Genomic DNA, 27,587 nt, shown 5'->3' on the forward strand with positions numbered 1-27,587 from the left:
TAGTCAACCATGGACCAGGACCTCTTAATCTAACATATCTTGCCAAATATTGTCAAGACTTATAACGATAAGGACAACCATCTCACACCCCAGTGGTTCCAGAGTTATATTAAATACAACACATATAATGCAAAAAAAAAAATTTTTAATACATTTATGGGAAAACTATGTATGTTAATTAAAAATCTGGGTCTACCAAAACATTACAATGGTGTTGGGTATACCTGTGTTAGAAATCGGCCGTTTCGTATAGTGGTTGTAATAATTAGCATACCCGTTTGTCAAGGGAGAGAGAAAGTATATTATTTATTGCAGCATTAGAAAGTCTTGTTCATGAGGTTACGGACCTGGTCTTCCTTACACAACCTCAATCTCATCTCAGTCAATCTCTTCTCACTGTAATGTTGGTTACCAGCTAGCCTATACATTAAGGGCGTTTCTAACTTTTTAGAAGTCAACCCCCATGCCATATGGCCATCGTAAACATTCCTGTCATTAGAGCGCTACCTACTGAGAGATAATCTAAACAGAGATGTTTCTGTTGTTCTCATTATCTAGGCACATTCACTTCCAATGAAACATACATTCATATTGTAATTGTTAAGGCTCAGATTCTACACCTGTCTCTAAAAATATAAATGCAAGTAGACTGATAAGATGATTGACCAGTCATGTTATCCTTAATTAGACTGCTGATTGGCCTGGTCAACCTTGCCTAGACTGGTGATTGGCCAGATAATCCTTCACCATCCTTCACCACGTGATTAAAAAAAAAGTATTTATTCCCCAACACGTTTAATGGAAAGTCAGCAACATTATTAGGGTTTGAGAACATTTCTGTCTCTGTAGAATGGTACATTTGGTACCTGTAGCTTGATGGACCCACTTTTGAGTAAAGGCATTTGACATACCGCCTCATACCGAACTCTAAGAGCAAGAGGAAAATATATATTTTTTCTAAAATCTAATTGTTAAGAATGCCAAGGGCTACATCTGGAGTGAACAAGGTTATGCACACCTGGCGAACACTATTCTAATGGGAAGCAATATGGTGGGAGCGTCATGCTATGGGGATGCTTCTCAGCTGCAGAGACTGGAAGATTCCTTGAAGAAAACCTGATCCAGAGTGCACAGAACCTCAGGCTGGGGCAAAGATTCATCTTTCGGCACAACAAAAGCTGAAAGCAAACAGCCAAGACAACCCTAGAGAGGCTTTGTGACAAGTCTGTGAATTATATTGAGTGGCCCAGGCAAAGCCTGAGCATAAACACTATTCCCCATCCAATCTGACCGGGTTTGAGAAGATCTGCAAGGAAGAATGGGAGAAACTGCCCAAATCCAGGAGTGCAAAGCTGGTAGAGGCAGAACCAAGAAGACTTACAGCTGCAGTTGCTGCTACAAGAGCTTCTACAAAGTACTGAATTAAAAGTTGGAATAGAGGGATGTGACTAACAACTATTTTCATAATCGATTAATCTGTTGATTATCAGTTTGATTAATCAATTCTCAGTCTCCGGACATTTTTCAAAATATTTTTTTTTTGTTGCTGCGTAGATCTAACTTATCGATAACGACATTCATTGCCAAATTTTTTTACTATCAATGTTAGCAATTATTTGCGATTAGTTGTTGCAGCCCTTGTTGGAATACTTATCTATACCTGAGATATTTATATTTATTTATAAATGTAATAAAAACTGTTTTTGGTTTGTAATTAAGGGGTGTTGTGTGTGGAAAAATATTTAGTAAAGCCTGTAACAAAAACATTTTTTGAGATAGTGACGGTGTCTGAATACTCAAAGGTAATGAGTAAATGCATAATAAAATAATTATTATAATCGCTATGAGTTGAAACTGTTGAAACACTGGTGCTGCATGTTCCAGAGTCTACTCAGATTGGTTAAAATGTGAAAATTGGATGCGCTGAGCTCAGTTCATTGGTCAGAGAAAACTATGGCATGCAAATCTGAGTATTCATGGGGATCTCTGCTTACAAACACTAAAATGTACCACTGCAGATTGTGATTTACAAATAAAAATGATTTTGTCACAGGTCTAGCAAAATGTTTGTGACAAAACCTGTGCGTGCATATTTTACATAGGCAAGTGCAATTAATGGAGTATATGATTCCAAATATTAAGTTAGTTACAAGTATGCAATACTTTTTTTTTAACTACAGCATTTATTACACGTTTGCAAACATTTTATATAAGTATAAAAAAAACAATTATTACTACAAAACTAATTACAATTTTGATAATCTTTTTCACGTCTACAAAATGTCGTGTTTTATTTTCATGTGAGTCAGACAACAAGCAGAAAGCTTTCAGAGAGATGCAGCTGCATCTGAGCCAGAGAAGCACCTTTAAAGAAAAATACTTTATCGACAATCATATCTGAAAAATTAACGATTCCAATAATTGGATAATTTATGAATATCGGATCCAATAATTGGCCATGCTGATAATTGTTTGACCGAACCCTGACATGATGTCATCTAGTGATGACAGCAATGGTGTTTGGTTTACTCTGTTCAGTGATGTTTTTCTTCCAGCCATGTACCCAGCGCACCAGGATGGCCTTGATCTCCTTGGTCCTGAAGCAATAGATAAATGGGTTGGCGACTGGGGGTAACAGGCTGTAGAATAAAAAAGGATAGTGAGATTTTCGAGGTGAAGATATACAATATAGTGTTGGTGTATTTGCTACAACAGAAAAGATTTTCTTCTGCATTTTCTCCAGTTACCCACAAACACAAGCTGGGTTTTAATCAACCCTCTTTCATGAATGCCTTCAGTGGTTTATTCAACATTGTTTATCACCTGTCTGCAGACATCAACCAGTGACCTTTTGGTACATGACCCACCTCTCTAAACTATGGTCTACCTACCTATAAAGGAGGGTGAGGCCGATGCGGAAGTCAATAGGAATGATCAGCTTTGGGATGAAAGGAGTCGAGTAGACTACAAAGCGTGGGATGTAGTAGAGTAGGATGATGAAACTCTGAGTAGCACAGGTAGAGAAGGTCTTCATCCTGCCCTGGGGGAGAGAGGGGAGAGATGGAGAGGAATGCTCAGTGAGTTAGGATCAAGGTTAGGATTAAGGTTAGGATCTAAACCCCTCCTCCATGTCCCTGGTCTCTGACCTGGGCGTTGGCTATGCGCATCACGGAGACGATGATATGAATGTAGGAGAAGATGATGAAGGTGAAGGGTGCCAGGAGGACGAACATGGCCAGTCCATAGGATTTCTCAGTGATCTGCTCTATGTTGGAACAGGCCAGAATGTTCAGGGACACTGTATCGCAGTATGCATGAAGGATACGATTGGGACCACAGAACCCCACTTTCTGGGAGATAAAACAGAGAAATAATTTTTTAGGATAGTGAAACATATTCATTAAGCTATTTTCCGTGTCTGCTAGCTTAAATTAACTACATTTGTTTGTTGGTTGGTTCATAAAAAATTGGTTAATGAGAAAATGCAAACAATAAGAATTTTTCTCTAAATAGCCAGTGTAAACCTCTGCTATTTTTTGTCACAAAAAAACTAAACATCTATGGAAGTAAACAGGACATGTGAGTTTGTCATTTGCTTAATAAAAATCAACTGAAATCAATGCCGATGTTTAGCTAGATGTGTTCACTGAAGTTCACTGAAATTTGTAATCTTAATGAAAAGTTAACCATTGATTAGAGTTTCCGTAGACTACTTCAGGGCAAGAAAAACATGCAGAGTTTAGAGAGGTCTAGACAACAGAAGTAAATAGTTTTTCATAAATGTATATATGCAGAAAGGCCCCTTTCAATTGGAACTGATGGAAAAGGAGGAATACCCAGAACAGCAGCATCACATGACTTTACCAGGCTAATCATATGGCAAAAGGAAATAGGTGAAGGCAGCTCCCGACAAGCACTGACCACAGTGCAAAACAATTTATCTGGAAAATAGGGAAACTTATTTATAATTTATTCAGGAAAGGGCAACAAACCATCCCCATAGCTGTGGCAGAAGTGTTGCGGTATGTACATTTAATTAATAATGTTATAACCACTATAATAAAAGATTAGTAATACCGTGGTGAAATCCATGGTGCCAATGGCAGGTGAAACTGTGGCTGACATCCAGGAGAAGACCGTTAAACCAGTCATGGTCCGGTTGGTCATTAACATGGAGTATCTAGAGAGGGTAGAGATGGTGACGGAGAGAGAGATGGGGGAAGAAAAGAGGAGAAAGAAGAGAGAGCGTGGTGGGTGTTGTGTGTGAATGGGTCGGAAACCAAAAACAATCAGGATTTTTTTCCCCCAACATCAATAAAATGTTGTTCTGTAGGTACCTAAGAGGGTGACAGATAGCCAGGTACCGGTCCATAGCCATGGTCATCATGATGAGAGAATTCAAGGTGCCAAAGTAGTGGATCATCTGTTTCTGGAATAGACAGGTATGGAAGGAAATCCTGCCATCGTCCCACCACCATCGAGCTATCACCTTGGGGAGGGCCACCGTGGCAAAACCTGGAAGAAAAGGGAAAGAGGAGTAGACTTTTGAGACAGACATTTTAAAGACTGCAAAAACTTCTAATGTGAAACGGCTTTTATGAAACAATACTGACTAAGTCCTTAGAAGGAATACCCACACAAATATTGTATATTGACATATATTTAGAAAACATATAATTTATATGTATGGTAAATACATACTGTACAATTTACAAATCGGCTGAGTATCTTACCAATATCAGACAGGATCAGACTGAGTATCTTACCAATATCAGACAGGGAAAGGCTGAGCATGATAATGTACATGGGTTTCTGTAGGCTCCTCTCCAGGACAAACAGCCCAACCAGCAGGAAGTTCCCCAATATCGTGCAGACATAGATGCAGAAGAAGAACCAGGCCATCAGCTGGAAGTAGGATGGGTGGAGCCCCGGGAAACCCACGATCACAAACTCTGACACATGTGTGTAGTTCCCCGGTAACATTCTGAATGGGGAGAGAATAGAATTAAGTGATCGCAATACTGTCACCAAAGTACTAAGGCAATAATAGGAATGATAAATACAATCCCAATTTATAATTAATACAGAATTATAAAACCGTGAATATAAAAATCTAAACATTCGCATGTCAGACCTCTCCTTTAGTGTACTCACCTTCATACATACTGGACTTAAATAGTGAAATGGGCTCAATCCTAAAGGGGGACTTTGTGTGTGTGTGTGTGTCTGTGTGTGGGTTAGGTCTTACTGAACGAATGGGGACCAAATGTCCCAATGAGTTGAGTAAAACCAGAAATAATTGAGCTCATTGGGACCTTTTGCCGGTCCCCGTGAGGCAAAAGTCAATTTCCGGCTCAGGGTTTAGGTTTAGGGTCAAACTTACAATTGATTTTATAGTTAGAATTGGGGTTTCTTTAAGGTCCAGGCGTTGTTGGTTAAGTTTAGGGTTAAGGTTAGGCATTACATCCAGGTAAAGTTTAAGCATAAATGTTACTTAATTGAGGTTAAGGTTAGGGTTAGGTTTAGGGTTAGGTTAGGGTTAGGGTAAGGGTTAGGTTTAGGGTTAAGTTTAGGGCAAGGGAGCATGCAATTTCTTTTTTCTGGTCCCCATGAGGGCAGCTGTACAAACGTGTGTGTGTGTGTGTGTGTGTGTGTGTACACACGTGATGCTATTACTCCAGAGATTGTTGACTGCTCACCACCGCTCACCTCCGTTCACACACCTTATTTTTTAAATACTCACCATTTCATTAAGTTAATTATAGTTTATCAACTTTTTGCTGCGTTCTGACTGATTTGCCAACTTTTGGAATCATGAGTAAAGTATGCTCGCTTGCAATCAGCACATTCATCCACTACTTACCTTATATCACTGATGTGAATGTCGTGATGGCCAAACGAGGCTTCATTAGCGTTATTTTAGCAGCAGGATATTATGCTGGCAGCACTCAGATTTTCTTTATCACAATTAAAGCCATCATTGAAATTTAGAAGGCAATATAGCTAACAAAAGAACCGACAAGAACAACAATGGAACGGACATTGAACAGAAAATGACAGACTAGATTGACAGACTAGATTGTTAACTGTATTGTCCACCATTAGCTGCACCATGTCCAATTGAGCACGCTTCAATGTCCTCCCTAATATCAACCAAAATATTCATGCAAATATATATATATCCTTAACATAACCTAGAACTATTAGCATGTTATTTAAAAATAAATATTAAATCACTCATCAGCTTTATGCTATAATCTTTTCAATATAGACTTGCATAAAAAACAAAACAGCGCTGTATTTTTCACAGCTTTGTCAAGTATTTCTTCCCAATCTTTGCCTTGACGCCACATACTTAATCATATATTTATATTGTTAGTAACTTAAATAAGTTAATCATGTTTTTTTAATCTATATATTGCATGTATAGCCTAATATTTTTGGTGATAGTACATACCCTAATCTGATGGAAAAGTTTAAAAACATGTTTTGTGGATTAGATGTAGTTTGAGGTTAAGTTTTAATGGAATATTTTGACATTCTTGGGTGTAAAAGAAAACTAGGATCTGTCTGGACCCGTCTGGTCCTGTATGCACGGTTGCCAGATTTCATTGACCGTGAAACCGTGAAAAAAAATAGACTTGCCCAAGTCAATTAAAAATAGCCCTATTGTGTGGGAAACACACCCCACCTGGCAATACTCAATATGGAAAAAGTTACGTCCTACCGTCATTTTAGCTGCAGTGTTTCGTTGGTATTTTATATATGGGCGCAAAATCATGTTTTACCATGCCAACACACAGAGGCGGTGTGAGATTTGGGGAAGGCTGTTGCCTATGAGCTTTGAGTGCAGGAAAAACACTGCGTTTTTCTGGATTTTCTTTTTGTTATTCTGTCTCTCACTGTTCAAATAAACCTAACATTAAAATGATAGACAGATAATTTCTTTGTCAGTGGGCAAATGTACAAAATCTAATAATTTTTTCTATCACTGTTAGCTTATTTGCGAGGTCATCTATCACTAGACTGCTGATTTGCCAGATCATCTATCACTAGACTGCTGATTTGCCAGATCATCTATCACTAGACTGTTGATTGGCCAGGGCATCCTTCACTATACCTCTCATGTTTTTGTCTACAAAGCACTTCTACATAAACTATCTTCTTATTTATCATCACTTATTATCATTAGAAATATAACTCAGAAAAACAGATCTCAAGCCTGGATAACACTTGAGGCCCCTGCAATTTCCATTGATTTGGGTATGAATGCCTTTTCCTCTCCTTGCTTATAATAATAGTCTTGCTTATAATATTAGACTGCAATAATATAGTTAATAGTCTGCAAACCAAACTTAAACTTGGGACTCTTGACCCCTTGCCCATTTTAAACATTTATTGGAAGAGTTTTGTTTCTTTGTTACTTGTACCTGCTTTGGGTAATGCAAGTTCTTGTGCTATCAGGGGAATAACCTCTATGTAAATGTAACAATTTCCTGCTATTTTTGTTTTAACTGTGATGGTTTTACCTTAACTGATTTTTATTTTTGTGTTTTACCTAAACTTTTTTGTTACCTGTAGCGGTTTTTGATTCTGCGCATGGACAAAAGTATAAAACATGAATTTCATGATGGCCACGGCTGTTGTTGCCCTTCACTCTGGTTGTAATGCCCCAAAAACCATTGCACGGCCTACGGCCATTGTGGCCTTTGTGCCCCTGCTACTGTCAAAATCTCAAGGTCAGCAGTTTATTCGTAAGTTTGTTTGAAGTTTGCAACTGAGAATCACCCCAAGAATGGACTACATGCAGTTAAGCAAGCTAACTAGTTATAGATAGATAGCTGACTTATTTAGTGCTTATCTGAATCAAACCTTTCTGTTTTGGAAGGTGCATTCATGAGCAACTGGGAGGTGGGAAAGTTCCAACTTCTGAAAGGGGAGAATACATCTGAACGCTTTTTGAGAGCTCCGAGAAGTAACGTTAGGTTTGACATCACTCGACATGGCAGCGTTTGTGGTGAATGATAAAAAAACTAAAATGACTAATTACACAAATAAGTCATATTTGTTTATTTTGGCCATACTCATTAGCGCAGGTGTTTGTGATGTTAAAGCATACTTAGCGATTTACTTTTGGGTAACTGAATGCTATCGTTCTGGCTAGCTAGCTTTAACGTTACTTAACTGTTAATACCGTAGCCTTTTTGTTGTTGTCATGTGAATGCTCCCAATAAAAATTTCTGAGATGAAACATTCCAGAATCTATACACATTTTGAGGGAGGTGTAGATGTAATTTCAAGGATTAAAACATGATTTTTAAACTTTTTAATTGGAAAAAAACATCAGTTATAATAAGTTATTATTTAAAATATGATATTAAAAAGTGAATAATGTAATAATAAAGTGGTTTATTTGTAATCTCCAAATCCTCTTATTTCACTCAATGGCATTTTTGCCCTAGCATGTGGCCTTTGTGCCCTAAAATGTTTTGTGATAACAAAGGCCAAATCACCTTGCCCCTGAAATGATGATATTCCAAGCCTGGTACGGATGTTTTGTAGTGATGTGATGTTCGACTCTTTTACCCTGACTCTGATCTTTTCGAGTCATTCAGTAAAGAATTAGAATCTTTGTTCAAAAAGAATAAATCGTTTGCGAAATACACATCACTAATGTGTTGAAGGGCTTTGTGCATGGCCTGCAGGTCCCTGGGTTAGGGTATCTGATGTACATAATGCTCCAGAGTGGTATGTCAGGCGTGCTCTGATTGTTCATGACTTGTAAGTAAAGCTTGAGAGTATTACATGATTTGTATTTTCAGGGGTGTTACATGTATTTGATATACAGGTGTGCTCAAACGTTTGTGTACTCTTGGAGAATTGGTAATAAATGTACTGTATCATTTGTAAAGTAAACATGAGTGACCAGGCAAAACAAATGTCTTTTAGTTCTTATGGGATTCACATTCAACTGTCGGTCATAACAGAATGGTACAATCATAAAACAAATCATGGCAACAGAGAAATAATTTTACTGACCCCTGTTCAAAAGTCTGCATCCCCTTTGATCTAAGGTCAGGAGACTGTGATGGCCACTCCAGAACCTTCACCTTTTTCTGTTGAAACCACTGGCTTTGTGCTTAGGGTCATTGTCGTGCTGGAAAGTCCCATGCGCAGCTTGTGTGCAGAAGAATGCAAATTGTCTGCCAGTATTTTCTGATAACATGTTGCATTCATCTTGACATCTTGATTCACACAGGATTCCCGTGCCTTTAGAGCTCACACACCCCGAAAACATCAGTGAACCACCAACATGCTTCACAGTGGGATGGTATTCTATTCACTATAGGCCTTGTTGACCCCTCTCTAAACATAGCGCTTATAATTGTGACCATAAAGCTCTATTTTGATCTTGTCATTCCAAATTAGTGTGCCAGAAGCTGTGAAGGTGTTGTCAGGCATATTGTAACCAGGCTTTTTTGTGGCATTGGTGCAGTAAAGGCTTCTTTCTGGCAACTTGACCATGCAGCTAATTTTTGAAGTATTTTACGTATCATCATATTGTGCTCACCATCTTATTCTAGAGCAGCCTATATTTTACCTGAGCTTTCCTGCAGGATTTTTCTTTGTGTCCCGAACAATTCTTCTGGCAGTTTTGGCTGAGATTATTTTTAGTCTACCTGACCTTGGCTTGGTATCAAGAGATCCCCAAATGTTCCACTTCTTAAAAAGTGATTGAACAGTACTGACTGACATTTGCAAGGCTTTGGATGTCTTTATATCCTTTTCCATCTTTATAATGATCCATTACGTTGTTACGCAGGTCTTTTGACAGTTATTTTCTGCCCCCTATGGCTCAGTATCTAGCCTGCTCAGTGCATCCACATGAGAGCTAACAAACTCATTGACTATTTATACACAGACACTAATTGGTATTTAAAAAGCCACATGTTTCACCTTGTGTGTCTGTAACATGGCCAAACCTTTGATTAGGGGATTTGTAAATCTTGATTAGGGGATTTCTGTTATCATTATGATTTAAAAAGGAGCCAAACAACTATGTAATAATAAATGGCTTCATAAGATCACTATCCTTAGATAAAAGACAGTTTTGTTGCATGATCAGTCATATTTTCAAAATCAATGCCAGAATTTCACAATTTCTGCCAGGGAATGCAAACTCATGAGCACAACTATATAACAGCATCGCACTGACCGAGGGGTTCCTTGCTGCCATCAGTCTCCTTCTGGCAGATAGTATATTGGGCCAAAGCAATATGACAGCACTCAAAACAATGAAATTAATGTCTTCAAAAAAACCCCGAATATTTTACACCGAGTCAGAACCACATGCGTCATCTACTGATAACAACCGGACTGTTCTATGAGAAACATAACGTGTCATCACCCTGAATTTACATTAGAACCCTGAATTAACATGTTATAACCTGGAGTTATGTTATATAACCTTGTCCCCAGTTCGAACCTGACCCTAAACCTAACTCCTTTTAACCCCTCATCTAGTGATGGCAGTGATGGTGTTGTGTTTACTGTGTTCTGTCATGTTGTTCCTCCAGCCATGTACCCAGCGCACCAGGATGGCCTTGATCTCCTTGGTCCTGAAGCAATAGATAAATGGGTTGGCGACTGGGGGTAACAGGCTGTAGAATAAAAAAGGATAGTGAGATTTTCGAGGTGAAGATATACAATATAGTGTTGGTGTATTTGCTACAACAGAAAAGATTTTCTTCTGCATTTTCTCCAGTCACCCACAAACACAAGCTGGGATTTAATCAACCCTCTTTCATGAATGCCTTCAGTGGTTTATTCAACATTGTTTATCACCTGTCTGCATACATCAACCAGTCACCTTTTGGTACATGACCCCCCTCTCTAAACTATGGTCTACCTACCTATAAAGGAGGGTGAGGCCGATGCGGAAGTCAATGGGAATGATCAGCTTTGGGATGAAAGGAGTCGAGTAGACTACAAAGCGTGGGATGTAGTAGAGTAGGATGATGAAACTCTGAGTAGCACAGGTAGAGAAGGTCTTCATCCTGCCCTGGGGGAGAGAGGGGAGAGATGGAGAGGAATGCTCAGTGAGTTAGGATCAAGGTTAGGATTAAGGTTAGGATTGATCTAACCCCCTCCTCCATGTCCCTGGACTCTGACCTGGGCGTTGGCTATGCGCATCACAGAGACGATGATATGAATGTAGGAGAAGATGATGAAGGTGAAGGGTGCGAGGAGGACGAACATGGCCAGGCTATAGGATTTCTCATTGATCGGCACTATGTTGGAACAGGCCAGAAGGTTCAGGGACACTGTATCGCAGTATGCATGAAGGATACGATTGGGACCACAGAACACCACTTTCTGGGAGATAAAACAAAGAAATTAATTGTCAGAATTGTAAAACAGCCAATGCAAACCTTTGATATTTTTTGTCACCACAAACTAAGCATCTATGGAAGTAAACAGGACAAGTGAATTTGTCATTTGTTTAATACAAATCACCTGAAATCAATGCTTGCCACCCTGATGTTTAGCTAGATGTGGCTAAACATCACTGTAGTTTGTTTAATAAAAAGTTACCCACTGAATACAGTTTCCATAGACTATTTCAAGATAAGAAACTGTCATCAAAATCCATGCAGATATTAGAAAAGTCTAGACAACAGAAGGACATTTTGTTTTCATCAATACATATATGCAGAAAAGCATTTATCATATGGCCAAAGGGATTGGTAAAGACAGCTCCAGACAAGCATTGAGCACAGTGCAAACAAATATAGGGAAACCACAAGTAATAGTTTTGTCTGGAAAGGGCAACAAACCATCCCCAATAGCTGTGGCAAATTGTATTCCTCTATGTATATTTAATTTATAATAATATAACCATTATAATAATATATTTGTTATACCGTGGTGAAATCCATGGTGCCAATGGCAGGTGCGACTGTGGCTGACATCCAGGAGAAGACTGTTAAACCAGTCATGGTCCTGTTGGTCATTAACATGGAGTATCTAGAGAGGATAGAGATAGTGATGGAGAGAGAGACCCATACGGAAAATAAATGTATTTAAAATATATTTTTGAATACATTTGGAAAATATATTCCTGAACACATTTGGAAAATATATTCCTGAATACATTTGGTAAATATATGTCAATTTATTTTATATTGGCCACTTAAATATGTTTATAAAAATGTATTTGATACTTTTTTTAAATGCATGTCTAAATATAATGCAACATGAACTAGGTGGTGATCCACACCTGCAACCTTTTGTTACATAGACAGGCGCAATTACCACTTCTCCAAACAGGATTAATTCATAAGTAGTGGTCTTACCAAGTTTACCTTCGTACTTTAGACTATATTTGTGACTATAAGATTAAATGTATTTTGGTCATGTATATCTATAAAATGTGTTTCTACACCTTAATGTGATATAATCAATACGTCTGTAATTACATTTCATCCTTTTATTTTCACATGATCTGAAAAATGCAATTACAATTGTACTGAAAGCATTGTTGAAGGCGAAATACATTTGGACAAACTGAAATGTATTTATACATTTTCAAATACATTTCGGACTAAAAGCTAATATGTATTTTGAAGCAAGTTTTATGTATTCGACATATATTCATCATATATTCTACATACATTTTGCATTGCAAAAATATATTTATTTTCCATATGGGGAGAAAGTGAGGTGAGAAAAGATACAAAAAAAGAGCAATGAGTGTGTGACCAACACACATTTCTTCAATAAAATTGATTGAAATGTTTCAGCATTCTGTAGGTACCTAAGAGGGTGACAGATAGCCAGGTACCGGTCCATAGCCATGGTCATCATGATGAGAGAATTCAAGGTGCCAAAGTAGTGGATCATCTGTTTCTGGAATAGACAGGTATGGAAGGAAATCCTGCCATCGTCCCACCACCATCGAGCTATCACCTTGGGGAGGGCCACCGTGGCAAAACCTGGAAGAAAAGGGAAAGAGGAGTAGACTTTTGAGACAGACATTTTAAAGACTGCAAAAACTTCTAATGTGAAACGGCCTTTATGAAACAATACTGACTTAAGTCCTTCTTAGAAGGAATACCCACACGGATATTATATATTGACATATATTTAGAAAACATATATTTTTAATATGTGTAATATATATAAGGGAAATACATACTGTACAATTTACAAATCGGCTTGTTTGTAAAAATATAATAATTGTCTTTTCACAGTAATTAATGTAATGCAATTAGGCTTAGACTGGTGGTTAAGTTGGTTTGCTTCCCATTTGGAAAATAATGTCTTTAAGGTTAATTCCATGATGTGTTGATGAGAAATGCTTCAAGTATTCCATATTCATATAGCTCATTATTTTAACAGATAATATTCAACATTAAAATATATGACATGCATTGTATTATGATATTGTGAGAAGTACAGGTTATTTATTTAATGAACATATTCAGGGCACATATTTAAATATATGTTGAGAAGTCATCTACATAGTGCATAAATGTTTTGCATTAGTTTTCCGTGTGGGATAAGTCCTTCTGTTGTCTCACCAGTACAGGACTTCCACCTTGGGCAGGGGACCATGTCTACTGGCACTAAGGGAAATGGTCTACAGTGGTCTCAGCTCTTCTCTTCCTGAAAGACGTCACTGGACTAGAAAAAAGAAAACAAACAAAGGCAGAGCCTAAAGACATTTATATAAGATAATTTACATTGTTTGCTAAAGAGGATTTTGCTTAAATGTATAAGGTATTAAGTGAACAGATATAGTACGACTAAGTAATTAATTTTAACAGCACACTTTCATGACCTTTTCCGTGTCACTGATGACTGAGAACCAAAGACACACTTAAACTCCCTAAGCACTCCAATTCAGGAGGAAGAAGAGAGGAGAGAAAGTGAGAGACAGAGAAAGACAGAGAATTTAACAGGGCAAACATTAATTAATTACCCTAATTTCTTACCAGTATCACACTGGATCAGGCTGAGTATCTTACCAATATCAGACAGGGTCAGACTGAGTATCTTACCAATATCAGACAGGATCAGACTGAGTATCTTACCAATATCAGACAGGGTGAGGCTGAGCATGATAATGTACATGGGTTTCTGCAGGCTCCTCTCCAGGACAAACAGCCCAACCAGCAGGAAGTTCCCCAATATCGTGGTGACATAGATGCAGAAGAAGAACCAGGCCATCAGCTGGAAGTAGGATGGGTGGAGCCCCGGGAAACCCACGATCACAAACTCTGACACACGTGTGTAGTTCTCATCATTCACCTCCACCATACTGAACTGAAGGAGGGAGGAGTGGAGGGAATGAATGGAGGAGTGGAGAAAGGAAAGACAGTCTGACAAAGAGCAAGCCTTTCATTCATATATGGACAGTAAAATCAATTTTCACATGGATATTTTTTGCTCTACTGTCTTCCAGTTTCTCTCTTTGAGAGAGAAAGAGAGTCAGTCAGAGTTCTACAATTAACATTAATATCTAGCTATCTCCTAGAAACCTAGTGTTTCTTTATCCATACAATAAACTATGATATTTACATGAATAAAAGGTGTTGAAGACCCTGGATGATCTCCCTCTCACCCTCCATCCTTACATCTAAGATGGAGAGAGTGAGAGATACCAAGACCTAAATCTCCTCATTCTTACCTCTAAGATGGAGTGAGTGAGATACCAAGCCCTATATCTCTTTATGCTTACCTCTAAGATGGAGTGACTGAGAGAGAAATCTAACCATATCTTTTCATCCTTACCAACCAACAGGTTCCAGAGGTTTATGGTGTTGCCCAGCTCTATATCTGGCACCTTTATACCAGGTATTCCCTCTGACATGACAGCCAACAGCCAATTACTGACCACTGATGATGTCACATTGTTCTGTCCCGTGTCAATTAAAGGGTTTTCACCGTCATCAGGTTGAGGTGGGGCCATATTCACGAAACATCTTAAGGCTAAAAGTAGCTCCTAACTTGCTGATTTAGGAGAAACTCTTTAAAACATGTAAGACCTAACTTTAGAAATCATAAATGTTTGTCGTAAGACTATTTCACAAAGTGTTTTGGTGTTAAACCAGCTCCTAAATCTGGAAAAAGTTACTACGACTAAATTACATACAATCCTAAAAGGGCTGCTGCTTGCAAACCGATATGTAATCAGTTCGATGTTTTAGAAATACTTTTGACAGAGCTTTTAAAAAGGTACTGGCTTAATTGCGAGGGTATTATGATCATAGTAGAGCTAATCATTGATGAAGTCACTTCACCAACAAAGAGAAACAACCCAAACAATAACACCGGAGATCAAGGTTGTGACAACATTACTTGGCCACAGGGAAAACGCAAGCTCTGCAGTGCCGACGAATTATGAACATGTCAGTCTTCTGTCAGTAGAATATTACATCAAACAATAAATGTCCTCTCCAGAGCCCATATCGTCCGACAAATCATTTGGTTTCCTCATTCGCCAACTACAAAAAACAAAGCCGACTTCTAGGCCATCGCTGGACCACCCGGTGTAGTTGGTGCTATTAATGGGTCATAATTGCACAAATTATTGAACCATCAAAAGATAAATGCACATATTTTTACGAGCTGCCAGACATGTAAGAGGCTGACAATTAGTTGAACGTATCTTGACTAGTTAGTATGTAATTCTTGGTTTCATGTTTAATCAGTGAGACTTACCTTACAATTTTATTTTAATATCTTTATTTCAGTATGGCAACGTGACATGTTGCTATGAGAGACCTAGGCTTGTTTGTGGAACACGACATCATCCATAGCAACAGGGTCAACCTGCCCTTTCTCTTAGCTTAAGACTTCATCCCATTCCTTCTCTTAGCTAAAGACTTAATCCAAAAGTTGGTCTAATCGTCTTTGTGAATAGGTTGTAAGAGGAAACTCCTAGCTAGGAACTTGTAGTGCTGTTTAGGAGTCTTCCTAGTGTTAAGTTTTTTGTGAATATGGCCCCTGAAAAAAAATGAAATGACCCCTGTTCAAAAGTCTGCATACCCTTAGTTCTTAATACTGTGTGTTGCCCCCTTTAGCATCAATGACAGTGTGCAGTCTTTTATAATAGTTGTCTATGAGGCCCCGAATTCTTGCAGGTGGTGTAGCTGCCCATTCGTCTTTGCAAAATGCCTCCAGGTCATACAAAGTCTTTGGTCGTCTTGCATGAACCGCATGTTCGAGATCTCCCCAGAGTGCCTCGATGATATTAAGGATGTTTCCCTTTACTTGCTCTGTGCCTCATGTCCTGCCTTACCTGAACTGTGACACTATTCCATCAACTGAATGAATGAATGAGAATGACCAAGCCAAGCAGTGTTCGGTTGGAAACAATCCAATTCTCCCTATATTTCCTATTTTTAACAACCCTAAATGGCTTTTCCCCTATTAATAATCTGCATACATTCTTTCAAACTCAAAACCCCTTGTTTTACATTTGCCACATTCTTAATTTGGTGAGACCTACGTGTTGTCTTGCCACTGAGGCCAGCTGTGAAGTGAACCACACTAACTCAATGCTAATAAGTAATAACTATACATACCTTCCAGAGGTCACTTGTTTGCATAATTCATTCACAACGCCAAAAGGAGGAGAATGTCAGCTTTCGGGCCTCTTTTAGCCATTCCCAACCTTATCGCCAAAATGTGTGGTAGGAACTCTTACTCAAAAGGATTTATTTTCAAATAGAATTTATTACAAAACAGCAAAGTCGAGGTGGTCCGCGGAGCAACGTCCCATCTCAGTCTTAGGTTTTTGTCTCCATACAGTTTCATCCTTACATACAACATACACTCACCTAAAGGATTATTAGGAACATCTGTTCAATTTCTCATTAATGCAATTATCCAATCAACCAATTACATGGCAGCTGCTTCAATGCATTTAGGGGTGTGGTCCTGGTCAAGACCATCTCCTGAACTCCAAACTGAATGTCAGAATGGGAAAGAAAGGTGATTTAAGCTAATTTGAGCGTGGCATGGTTGTTGGTGTCAGACGGGCCGGTCTGAGTATTTCACAATCTGCTCAGTTACTGGGATTTTCACGCACAACCATTTCTTGGGTTTACAAAGAATGGTGTGAAAAGGGAAAAACATCCAGTATGCTGCAGTCCTGTGGGCGAAAATGCCTTGTTGATGCTAGAGGTCAGAGGAGAATGGGCCGACTGATCCAAGCTGATAGAACTTTGACTGAAATAACCACTTGTTACAACCGAGGTATGCAGCAAAGCATTTGTGAAGCCACAACACGCACAACCTTGAGGCGGATGGGCTACAACAGCAGAAGACCCCACCGGGTACCACTCATCTCCACTACAAATAGGAAAAAGAGGCTACAATTTTCACGAGCTCACCAAAATTGGACAGTTGAAGACTGGAAGAATGTTGCCTGGTCTGATGAGTCTTGATTTCTGTTGAGACATTCAGATGGTAGAGTCAGAATCTGGCGTAAACAGAATGAGAACATGGATCCATCATGCCTTGTTACCACTGTGCAGGCTGGTGGTGGTGGTGTAATGGTGTGGGGGATGTTTTCTTGGCACACTTTAGGCCCCTTAGTGCCAATTGGGCATGGTTTAAATGCCACGGCCTACCTGAGCATTGTTTCTGACCATGTCCATCCCTTTATGACCACCATGTACCCATCCTCTGATGGCTACTTCCAGCAGGATAATGCACCATGTCACAAAGCTTGAATCATTTCAAATTGATTTCTTGAACATGACAATGAGTTCACTGTACTGAAATGGCCCCCACAGTCACCAGATCTCAACCCAATAGAGCATCTTTGGGATGTGGTGGAACGGGAGCTTCGTGCCCTGGATGTGCATCCCACAAATCTCCATCAACTGCAAGATGCTATCCTATGAATATGAACTAGACTCAAGGACAGTTTTATTACTTCTTTAATCAGCACAGCAGTTTTCAGCAGTGCTAACATAATCACAAATGGTTTGCTAATGATCAGTTAGCCTTTTAAAATTATAAACTTGGATAAGCAAACATAACGTGCTGTTAGATCACAGGACTCTTCAAATTACCTCAAACATTTTACAACTTAGAATGCCAATGGCTGACTGTTTCTTCCCTAAATAGTTACTGCATAGTTTGAATCTGTGCTTTGGGTCATTGTCCTGTTGTAGGAAGAAATTGTTTCCAATAAAGAGCCATCCACAGGGTATGGCATGGTGTTGCAAAATGGAGTGATAACTTTCCTTCTTCAACATCTCTTTACAACCACCAAAGCACACCCACACCATCACATTGCTGGACAGACTGCTTTTTTGCGGGACCTATTTAATAAAGATGCCAATTGAGGACCTTTGAGGTGTTTGTTTGTCAAACTTGACACTTTGTCCTCTTTTTCAGTTGTTTACAGGAGCTTCCCATGTCTTATTTTATTCTGGTAATAGACAGTTTGCACTTCTTCTGTGAATGGAGTAGTACAGACCGTTGTATGAGATCTTCAGTTTCTTTACAATTTCTCGCATGGAATAGCCAACATTTCTCAGAACAAGAATAGACTGATGTGTTTCAGAAGATAATTCTTTTTTTCTAGCCATTTTGAAACTGTAATCGAACCCACAATTGATGATGCTCCAGATACACAACGTGTCTATAGAAGGCCAGTTCACTGCTTCTTTAATCAGCGCAACAGTTTTCAGCTATGCTGATAATTGCAAAAGGGTTTTCTAATGATCAAATTATACACTTAGATGTGCAAACACAACGAGCCATTGGAACACAGGAGTGATGGTTGCTGATAAAATCCTCTGGATGCCTGTGTAGGGCCTCTGTATTTCCAGCTACAATAGTAAATTACAGCATTAACAATGTCTACACTGTATTTCTGATCAATTTGATTTAACATTATTATACACAATTTAGCTTTTCTTTGGAAAACAAGGACATTTCTAAGTGACCCCAAACTTTTGGGTAGTGTATATTTAAATGTCTGGGTACCTCTTTGTTTCAATTAAACATTATCTGCGTGTATACAGTGCCTTCTGAAAATATTCAGAGCATTTTACTTTCTCCACATTTTGTTATGTTATAGAATTTATAATAGAATGTATAATTGATTTGAGGAATTTTCTAAATATTCCAAAATGTTATGCAGTACTTTGCAGAAAAGGTTTGCATTTGACACAGCTTAAACTTTCGTGGATATGCCTCTAACAGCTTGGATTTGTGAGTTCTTCAATTGTTTTCTTGCAAGTCCGCTCAAGATCTGTCAGATTGTAAAGGGGGCATCAATTACGTGTAAAGTCTCCCCACAGATGATCAATGGGGTTCAAGTCCAAGCTTTGGATCACCAAAGGATATTCACAGACTTGTTCCGAAGCCACTACTGTTTTTTCTTGGCTGTCTGCTTTGAATCGTTCTCATACTGAAAGATGAATCTTCGCACCAGTCTGGGGTTCTGCATCAGGTTTTCTTCAAGGACCTAGCTGTATTATTCTCTGTATATTTTGCTCTGATCATCTTGCTCTCAAACCTGTTCCAGATTTACCAGTCCCTGAGAAGCATCCCCATAGCATGATACTCACACATTGCTTCACTTTAAAGATGGCAAAAACAGTGCTTTGTTTTTGCCAGACCTGACGCTTAGCATTCAGGCCTATAGTTACATTTTGGTGTCATTAGATCAGAGACAATTTTTCCAATCTTCCCACAGCTCAATTTCTAACATTCTACAGTGGTTCCCCATTAATTCACAGACAAATGCTGATTAAGCAATGGTAAAGTCGTCATTTTATAGTGCTCAAAATCTTTGATATTGTTGTCTACAAAATGTTAATATATTACTCTTTAAAGAGCATGACATGTGTACCAAACTCACTAAAAATAATGGAAATTAAGCCTCTTCTAAAAAAAAAAAATCTGAATCCAAACATATGAAAAAATTATAGGCCAGTATCGAACCTCCCGTTCCTCTCAAAAATCTTACATTTATGAAATGCTCCAGTCCAGTTTCAGACCGCACTCGTGAAGGTAACAAATGACCTTCTAATGGCCTCAGACAAAGGTTCAGCATCCGTCCTGTTGCTTCTTTATCTTAGTGCTGCTTTTGACACTATTGATCACTCCCTTCTCTTAGAGAGACTGGAAACCCATATTGGGCTACATGGACATGTTCTAGCCTGGTTTAAATCTTATTTATCTGAAAGATATCAGTTTGTATGTGTGGATGGCAAATCAAAGGAATGTTTTGGTGTTCCGCATGGCTCAGGTCTGGGCCCATCATTGTTCTCACTATATATGCTTCCTCTGGGTGATGTAATCCGGAACCACAATGTCAATTTTCACTATTACACAAAGTTATATATTTCAATGAAGTGATAGGAAATGGGCATGAGAAACTTAACACAACACAGATGTGCTGACTAACTCTGAAAGAAGGACCATAGATAGGAAGTGTTGCCTGTTACTGATGGGCCCCACACATCCTGTCCATGCTTTTGTTACTTCTAGATTAGATTACTGCAATGCTCTTCTTTCCGGTTACCCTGATAAATCAATTAATAAACTTAAATTAGAACTGCACACGGCTGAACACATTACTCCAGTACTAGCCTCTTTACAGTGGCTGCCTGTTAGGGTTAGGGCTGATTTTAGGGTTTTATTGTTAACCTATAAATTAATACATGGACTTGCTCCTACTTACCTCGCTGAAATGATCCAGCCATACATGTAACCTAAGATCACAAGATGCAGGCCTTTTAATTATACCTAGAATTTCTAAACAAACAGCCGGAGGTAGGGCCTTCTCTCATAGAGCTCCACTACTGTGGAATGATATGCCAATTAAGGTTAGAAATGCAAACTCAGTGCAAAATTTCAAGTGTCTACTAAAGACTCATCTCTACAGCATGGTCTATGATTAAGTGGTCTGGCCCAGGGGAATGAAGGTGACCAGAAAGGCTTTGGTTGATGCTTGGCAATGTGGGTGGATTAATTTCCTGCCTGTTGGGCCCTGTCCGGGGCCTCCCCAAATGAATTTATAATGGGCTTTATAAATCAATTTGATTGACATTAAAATATTACATTATTCACCAAAAATAAGACAAGAAACTATAAAACCTGCTGCCAGATACAAATTGTCTGATGTATCTATAATAATAGTTATTGATTAACCAACTACTGCACATAGATTGATCAACATAAAATTTAAGTTGATTGGCATTGGCTTTTTGTACCAATAAATTGTTTGTTTACATGTGAGAGTAAGGTGGGTGAAAGTTTACTTTAATAGGTATTCGGACACACTTTTAGGAAAATGAAGTATTACCCTTAACTTAAGTAAAATTACAGCACATATGAAAAAACATGAAAAACACTAATTTGCGACACCACTCAAAAGTCAAATAATGCTGATCTACTTACTGGTGAATATTTTTGTTTAACCACTGATTAAGCCAGTAAATTAAAATTGAATTAGATAATATCATTTTTATCTGGAACTTCAGGTTGCCACAGTAAAAATTCACATTAATAATTGCCTACTTACATTTAGTACCCATTTTAAAATGATGTTGTTTTGTTTCATGAGGAGAGGGTATAACTGAGAATTGATAACTGGGGTTAATTAGCTTGCCCTGATTATATGATGGCCATTGTGGCTAATGGAGCCATGTGATGGTGGAGGGGCTAAGTGGCCACCAGATAGAGGCAAAGCCTGGATCTGCTGGCCACCTTTCTCCCTCCCCAGGCAAACACAACATTCTATTCCAGCGGAACGATTCCATACTCAGTGATGCTCTGTTGTACTCTGCTTTCTAATATTTTGTGTTTTGTTCAGAGCTGATGTGTTGTCTGGAGGAGGAAGGTTTTTGTGTGTAACTCTAGGGACAGTAGGTTTTCAGCCAAGATCAAAACACAGTCCACTGTTAATTGGCTGTGAAGTTGCAGTCTTTCATTTGGGAATCTCATCATCTCCCCCCTCTTTTTTGGTCAGCTATAAATGTCCAGAAGTGATGTGAGATATTAGTATTAGCATTCTACAGAGAGGTATTAGCATTCTAGCTTCAGTGGAGGGACTTCATTTATTTTAGAAGCTGACTCTTCCAAAAAGCAATTGTAAAAACCTGGCCAATATATTTTGTGATTTGTGTACCCATTTCTTAGTCTCTTCCATTTTAAAAGGAACAGCTATTGTGCTATATTTACAGGGAAAATAATGTTTTAGTTAAGTGTTTAATAACTAAAGGCCAATACTAGGAAATGTATTTTAGTGAACTTTTAACAAATTTCACAGGGCAGAATGTGGAGGAGTTTACCATTACAGGATTTGACCACCTGTCCCACCAGAAGCTCCTGGGCATCCTCATCTTCTTCACTTATTTCCTGGTGCTTCTTGGAAGTGTCACCAACATCTACATCATTGTGTCAGACAGACGACTCCACACACCAATGTACATCCTCATCTGCAACCTGGCCTTGGCTGACATCATGTTCACTACCAGTGTCAGCACCACCATGATCTCTGTACTGCTGGCTGAGGTCAAAACCATCTCCTACTACTCCTGCATCTCACACATGTACATCTACCACCTGGGTGGCATTGAAGAGTGTCTTGCCTTGTCACTAATGGCTTTGGACAGAACTGTCGCCATCAGCTCTCCTCTTAGGTATCACAGCATCCTGACCAACCCACGCATCTTCCTGTTGATCATTGCTTCCTGGTTGATAGGGATCGGGGTAATGGGGAAAGTAGCAGCTCAGGCAGACAGCCTTCCATACTGCCAACCTGTCATCAGATACGTGTTCTGTGACTATCCTGCTATGGTCAGAGCTGCCTGTGTCGACCCTGAACCCTATTGGATGATAACCATAATCTTGGGTATTTGGCTGCTTGGTGTACAGTTCACATTCATTCTGCTGTCCTACATGAAACTCATCTACACTGTACTGAGGCTACCCAACACTGGGAGCAGAGTGCAGGTGTTTAATACTTGTATTTCTCACATCATTGTGGTGTCGAGTTACTACGCTCCCAAGCTTGTCTCTGTGTTGTTGACTAGGATAGGCGTAACACTCAGTCTGACAGAGCGTAATGCCATACTGATTATAGCTACTCTTTTGCCTTCTCTGATCAACCCTACAGTCTACTGTCTAAAGACCAAAGAGATTAGAAGGAGACTGGTTCAGATGCTGACTAGAAAAAAAATAGCAATGAAGCAGTGATTAGTATTGTTATTCTGTCTGCAATTTAATCTAATGCAGCACTAGTATACACTGTGCTCACATTAGCAGTGTCTGTTGAATGGGATTTCTTTCAATGCAGTAACACATGTTTTAAATGCTACCTTTTCCGCAAGTGCAATCAGATTGAATCCAGGCCCTGATCTCTGTTGAACGACCTTAACGTCTAAGAAGTTATAACGATAAATGACTTATTCTGTTAGCACTTCATGTTAAAACCATGTGTACCTAAATTGCATCCCTTATATTCTATGCTGAATGTTATTGTAAATGTTTTATTACATCTAATAATATACTTTTTGGGCAGAGTACACACTTGTATCTGCTGCATATACTGTATTATTCTGTGAATACTTCGTGACTTCCAGTCTACCAACCTGCATACTGAGGTTGCATGACCCTTTAACTCAAATTTACAACTAGAGAAGGATGGCACCTGTTGGGTGAATCATTTTAATAATACAATTAAATAAAGTGGACTGCATGCATGGACAAAAGGTTGTTTCTTTACATATGCATGACTAGTGATTGCATTCATCATAAACCATTGTATGTGTTAGTACAAGTGGCTTTACCCAATAGGGCCCAAATCCCACTTCGCATTGTATGTCCATTGATATGCCCTCAATAAAACATGAAAACTAAGTCTCGTGTCTTGACCTAAGTCCACATTAAACCCGTATGGAAGATATCTACTCTATAAATACTGCAATGTGTGTTCGATTGAGTTGAGTACTTTATTTGGTGTCGGATGTATGACCAATTTATAAGGCAGAAAAGAAGTCTGCTCACTAATGATGAGTATTAACCCTTAATCTGATCACTGGGAATCCATGAGAACTAACGGAATCCAATTATTTCATTAAATCAAATGAATACAGCTCTGGACCTAAGAAATGTCTGCAGGCATAACTAAGTCATGTTTGGATAAAAGCGCTTGTTAGATGGAATATAAAGCTAGATTTGGAGTTAGAAGGTTGAAATAGTATGTTCATTGACATGCCCTCAATAAAGCATACAATCTAAGTCACATGTGTTGACATAAGTCTAGATTAAAACCCTGTCAAGTAGGATTAGGACACAATGAGAAAAGATGAAGAAGGGTCAGCTGTGTATGAGCTCACATTTTTGATTGTATTAAACTGGTCAAACCATGGTTATCGCCATTTAGCATTGTAAAAAAAAATGTCTTAATTGTATTGCTCTTGGCCTTTAGTCCCTTTGACCCTATAATGATAACTTTGTCCTAATGAGTGCAGAGTAAACACGCTGACTGATGGAAGAGCTGTATTCCCACTGGTCTAGTGTCCCTGCCACCCTCCTTATGCTCAACAAACAACTGGTAATTAAAGACCTAATTAGAGTGTTGGTACACCTAATTGGCAGAGTCATGACCTCACTTCTTTCCAGGTAGCCATGTAGGTGATGCTGGAACTGTTGCTGGTTACATCATTCAGTTTTTACTTCCACTACTATCACCTTGAGATGCAGTACACTTTAATATTCATAGTTTCTTGCTGTTTGGTCCTTCTTATGAGAATTACTCAAGTATATCTAAAGTTGTGTTTCCTTATATATTTCCCAGTTGTAAAACAAGCAAATCATTTAATTTTACATTGGCTGGCATATATTCAAATCCACAAAAGCCATGATTTTACAGTGCATTCCTTTACAATATTCACCACGTCTACCCGTTTGTAATTTCTAAAAAGTGTAATGGAGGTTTTTTACAGTTCCCAAAATCAGAGTTAATTTAATAATGGGGAAATAGCCCATGTGGGTTTGACTGAATTCAGTCCTCTGTTTTTTTGCTGCAAGTTGGATGACCCGTCTTTGACAGGTTAGAATCAGTAGGACAATGTCTTCACTGAGGAAGTCCTAACACTGCTCACTAACAATGTGTATTAGCTCTAATAAGACCCTTGGTGATTCTGGAAAACTAATAGAATTTTATTATTTTATTGACTAGACCTCTGGACTTGGGGACTGGTTGTGCTGAGCCCAAGAGGGAACTGTAGCATTGCAGGAGAGGTTCCCAGGGGTAACCCACCATGAGGGTAGGTGCAGCAGAGTTCTATGACTTTGCTGCTATGGTCAGAGCTACGTGAGTCGACCCTGGACCTTATTGGGTTATTGGCGCCATCATGGCTAATGTGTTTTCTTGCTGCCCAGGTCGCTTTCATTCTACTGTCATAGAATTAAACTTGTGTGCACAGTATTGAGGCTGCCCAACACGGTGAGCAGAGTGCAGAGGTTTAATTTCTGTATTCTCAGGGATGAACAGTCTGTTCACTTCAGTTCATGTATCCCTGTGTGCCTATTTCAGTTATCATAAGTGCCCATAAGGTGTATGTCTTTTAACACAAACCATAAAGTAAAATGTCATGTGTCCCAGGGGCTACACAGAATATAATGAAACCCATGACTCAGGGATGACAAATCAATGGCATGTTTTCCGGTGCCTAAACAGACTGCTTCAAAATCCAGGAATCAGGGATGCCAAGCCTAGCTGCTTAGACGTACTTATGTGTTTCCATTTAGCCCTACAAGAAATTTATATTCCGAATTTGTACAATTTATTCCAATCAAGTAGTATAATTACAATACAAAACATAAATACTTACTAACACGATTCAACATCCTCCCAACGTCCTCCCAACTATCTAAGACACTATAGCACGAAGGTGTGCTAGGAGATTCTGTTAAAGGTACACTCCTAGAACTAAGTCAACTTCCCCATTTGTCCCAACCAGTCAGACTGCTTCCAAACTCCCCAACTGCATCTACAGTTGAGCTCAAAAGTTTGCATACCCTTGGAAAATTGTTAATACAGTGAGGGAAAAAAATATTTGATCCCCTGCTGATTTTGTACGTTAGCCCACTGACAAAGAACTTATCAGTTTATAACAGTGTTTTTCAACCCTGCTCCTGGAGGCCCCCTGCCCTGCATGTTTTAGATCTCTCCCTGCTCTATCACACCTGATTCAAATGATCAGCTCATTATCAAGTCCTTGATGAGCTACCTCTTCGTTTCAATTAAACATTATTTGCGTGTTATAGAATTTATAATATAATGTATAATTGATTTAAGTCATTTTCTAAATATTCCAAAATGTTATTCAGTACTTTGTAGAAAAGGTTTGCATTTGACACAGCTTAAACTTTCGTGGGCATGCCTCTAACAGCTTGGATTTGTGTGAGTTCTTCAATTGTTTTCTTGCAAGTCCGTTCAAGATCTGTCAGATTGGAAAGGGGGCATCAGTTACGTGTAAAGTCTCCCCACAGATGATCAATGGGGTTCAAGTCCATGCTTTGGATCACCAAAGGATATTCACAGACTGGTTCTGAAGCCACTACTGTTTTTTCTTGGCTGTCTGCTTTGAGTCGTTCTCATGCTGAAAGATGAATCTTCGCACCAGTCTGGGGTACTGCATCAGATTTTCCTAGCTGTATTTTTTCTGTATATTTTTGCTCTGATCATCATGCTCTCAAACCTGTTCCAGATTTCCCAGTCACGGAGAAGCATCCCCATAGCATGAAACTCGCACATTGCTTAATTTTAAAGATGTCAAAAGATGTGCTTTGTTTTTGCCAGACCTGACGCTTAGCATTCAGGCCTGCGGTAAAATGTTGGTCTCATTAGATCAGAAACAATTTTTCCAATCTTCACACAGCTCAATTTCTAGCATTCTACAGTAGTTCCCCTTTAATTCACAGACAAATGCTGATTAAGTAATGGTGAAGTCGTCATTTTATAGTGCTCTATATCTTTGATCTTGTTGTCAACATTTTTTAAAGAGCATGACATGTGTACCAAACTCACAAAAAATTACGGAAATTAAGCCTCTTCTAAAGAAATTGAATCTGAATCCAGACATATTAAACAAGTATAGGCCAATATCGATCCTCTAAAAAATCTTAGAAAAATGTGTTTCCCAACAACTGAATGCCTTCCTGAAGACAAATAACATTTATGAAATTCTCCAGTCCGGTTTCAGACCCCATCATAGTACTGAGACTGCACTCATGAAGGTAACAAATTACCTTCTAATGGCCTCAGACAAAGGTTAAGCATCCATCCTGTTGCTTCTTTATCTCAGTGCTGCTTTTGACACTATTGATCACTCCCTTCTCTTAGAGAGACTGGATACCCATATTGGGCTACGTGGACATGTTCTAGCCTGGTTTAAATCTTATTTATCTGAAAGATATCAGTTCATATGTGTGGATGGCAAATCAAAGGTATGTTTTGGGCCCATCATTATTCTCACTATATATGCTGCCTCTGGGTGATGTAATCCGGAATAACAATGTCAGTTTTCACTGTTATGCTG

General features: G+C 38.8%; 3 protein-coding genes across 3 annotated transcripts; 1 reads left to right on the forward strand and 2 right to left on the reverse strand.

Moving 5' to 3' along the window:
- Window positions 1-2,494: 2,494 nt before the first annotated feature.
- Window positions 2,495-10,565, reverse strand: LOC105008503 (olfactory receptor 6N1-like). Its single transcript, XM_010867820.2, has 7 exons — window positions 10,552-10,565; window positions 4,767-4,984; window positions 4,338-4,515; window positions 4,078-4,180; window positions 3,147-3,350; window positions 2,892-3,040; window positions 2,495-2,639 (listed from the first exon to the last, which is right to left on the reverse strand). Exons 2-7 carry the CDS (start codon window positions 4,981-4,983, stop codon window positions 2,495-2,497), a joined length of 996 nt encoding a protein of 331 aa, XP_010866122.1. The 5' UTR covers window position 4,984; window positions 10,552-10,565.
- A 2-nt stretch (window positions 10,566-10,567) lies between these two features.
- Window positions 10,568-14,461, reverse strand: LOC105008502 (olfactory receptor 10A4-like; the record flags this gene model as incomplete). Its single annotated transcript, XM_010867819.3, has 6 exons — window positions 14,097-14,461; window positions 12,818-12,995; window positions 11,925-12,027; window positions 11,173-11,376; window positions 10,914-11,062; window positions 10,568-10,661 (listed from the first exon to the last, which is right to left on the reverse strand). Coding segments are annotated over exons 1-6 (954 nt in total), but the record flags the coding sequence as incomplete, so codon positions are not given.
- A 7,716-nt stretch (window positions 14,462-22,177) lies between these two features.
- LOC109615928 (olfactory receptor 6N1-like) lies at window positions 22,178-23,398 on the forward strand. Its single transcript, XM_029121253.1, has one exon. It carries the CDS (start codon window positions 22,273-22,275, stop codon window positions 23,233-23,235), a length of 963 nt encoding a protein of 320 aa, XP_028977086.1. The 5' UTR covers window positions 22,178-22,272; the 3' UTR covers window positions 23,236-23,398.
- Window positions 23,399-27,587: the final 4,189 nt, after the last annotated feature.

The sequence above is a fragment of the Esox lucius genome, chromosome 7, assembly GCF_011004845.1.
Source record: "Esox lucius isolate fEsoLuc1 chromosome 7, fEsoLuc1.pri, whole genome shotgun sequence".
In the NCBI taxonomy this organism is placed as follows: domain Eukaryota; kingdom Metazoa; phylum Chordata; class Actinopteri; order Esociformes; family Esocidae; genus Esox; species Esox lucius.

Excerpts from the sequence above, each read along its gene's own strand:
- LOC105008503 (XM_010867820.2), bottom strand. The coding sequence starts at position 4,983 with ATGTTACCGGGGAACTACACACATGTGTCAGAGTTTGTGATCGTGGGT. Across the intron at positions 4,516-4,766 it reads CCTTTCCCTGTCTGATATTG|GTTTTGCCACGGTGGCCCTC; the intron begins GTAAGATACTCA and ends CTTTTCTTCCAG. Across the intron at positions 3,351-4,077 it reads GCACCATGGATTTCACCACG|AAAGTGGGGTTCTGTGGTCC; the intron begins GTATTACTAATC and ends TTTATCTCCCAG.
- LOC109615928 (XM_029121253.1), top strand. The coding sequence starts at position 22,273 with ATGTATTTTAGTGAACTTTTAACAAATTTCACAGGGCAGAATGTGGAG.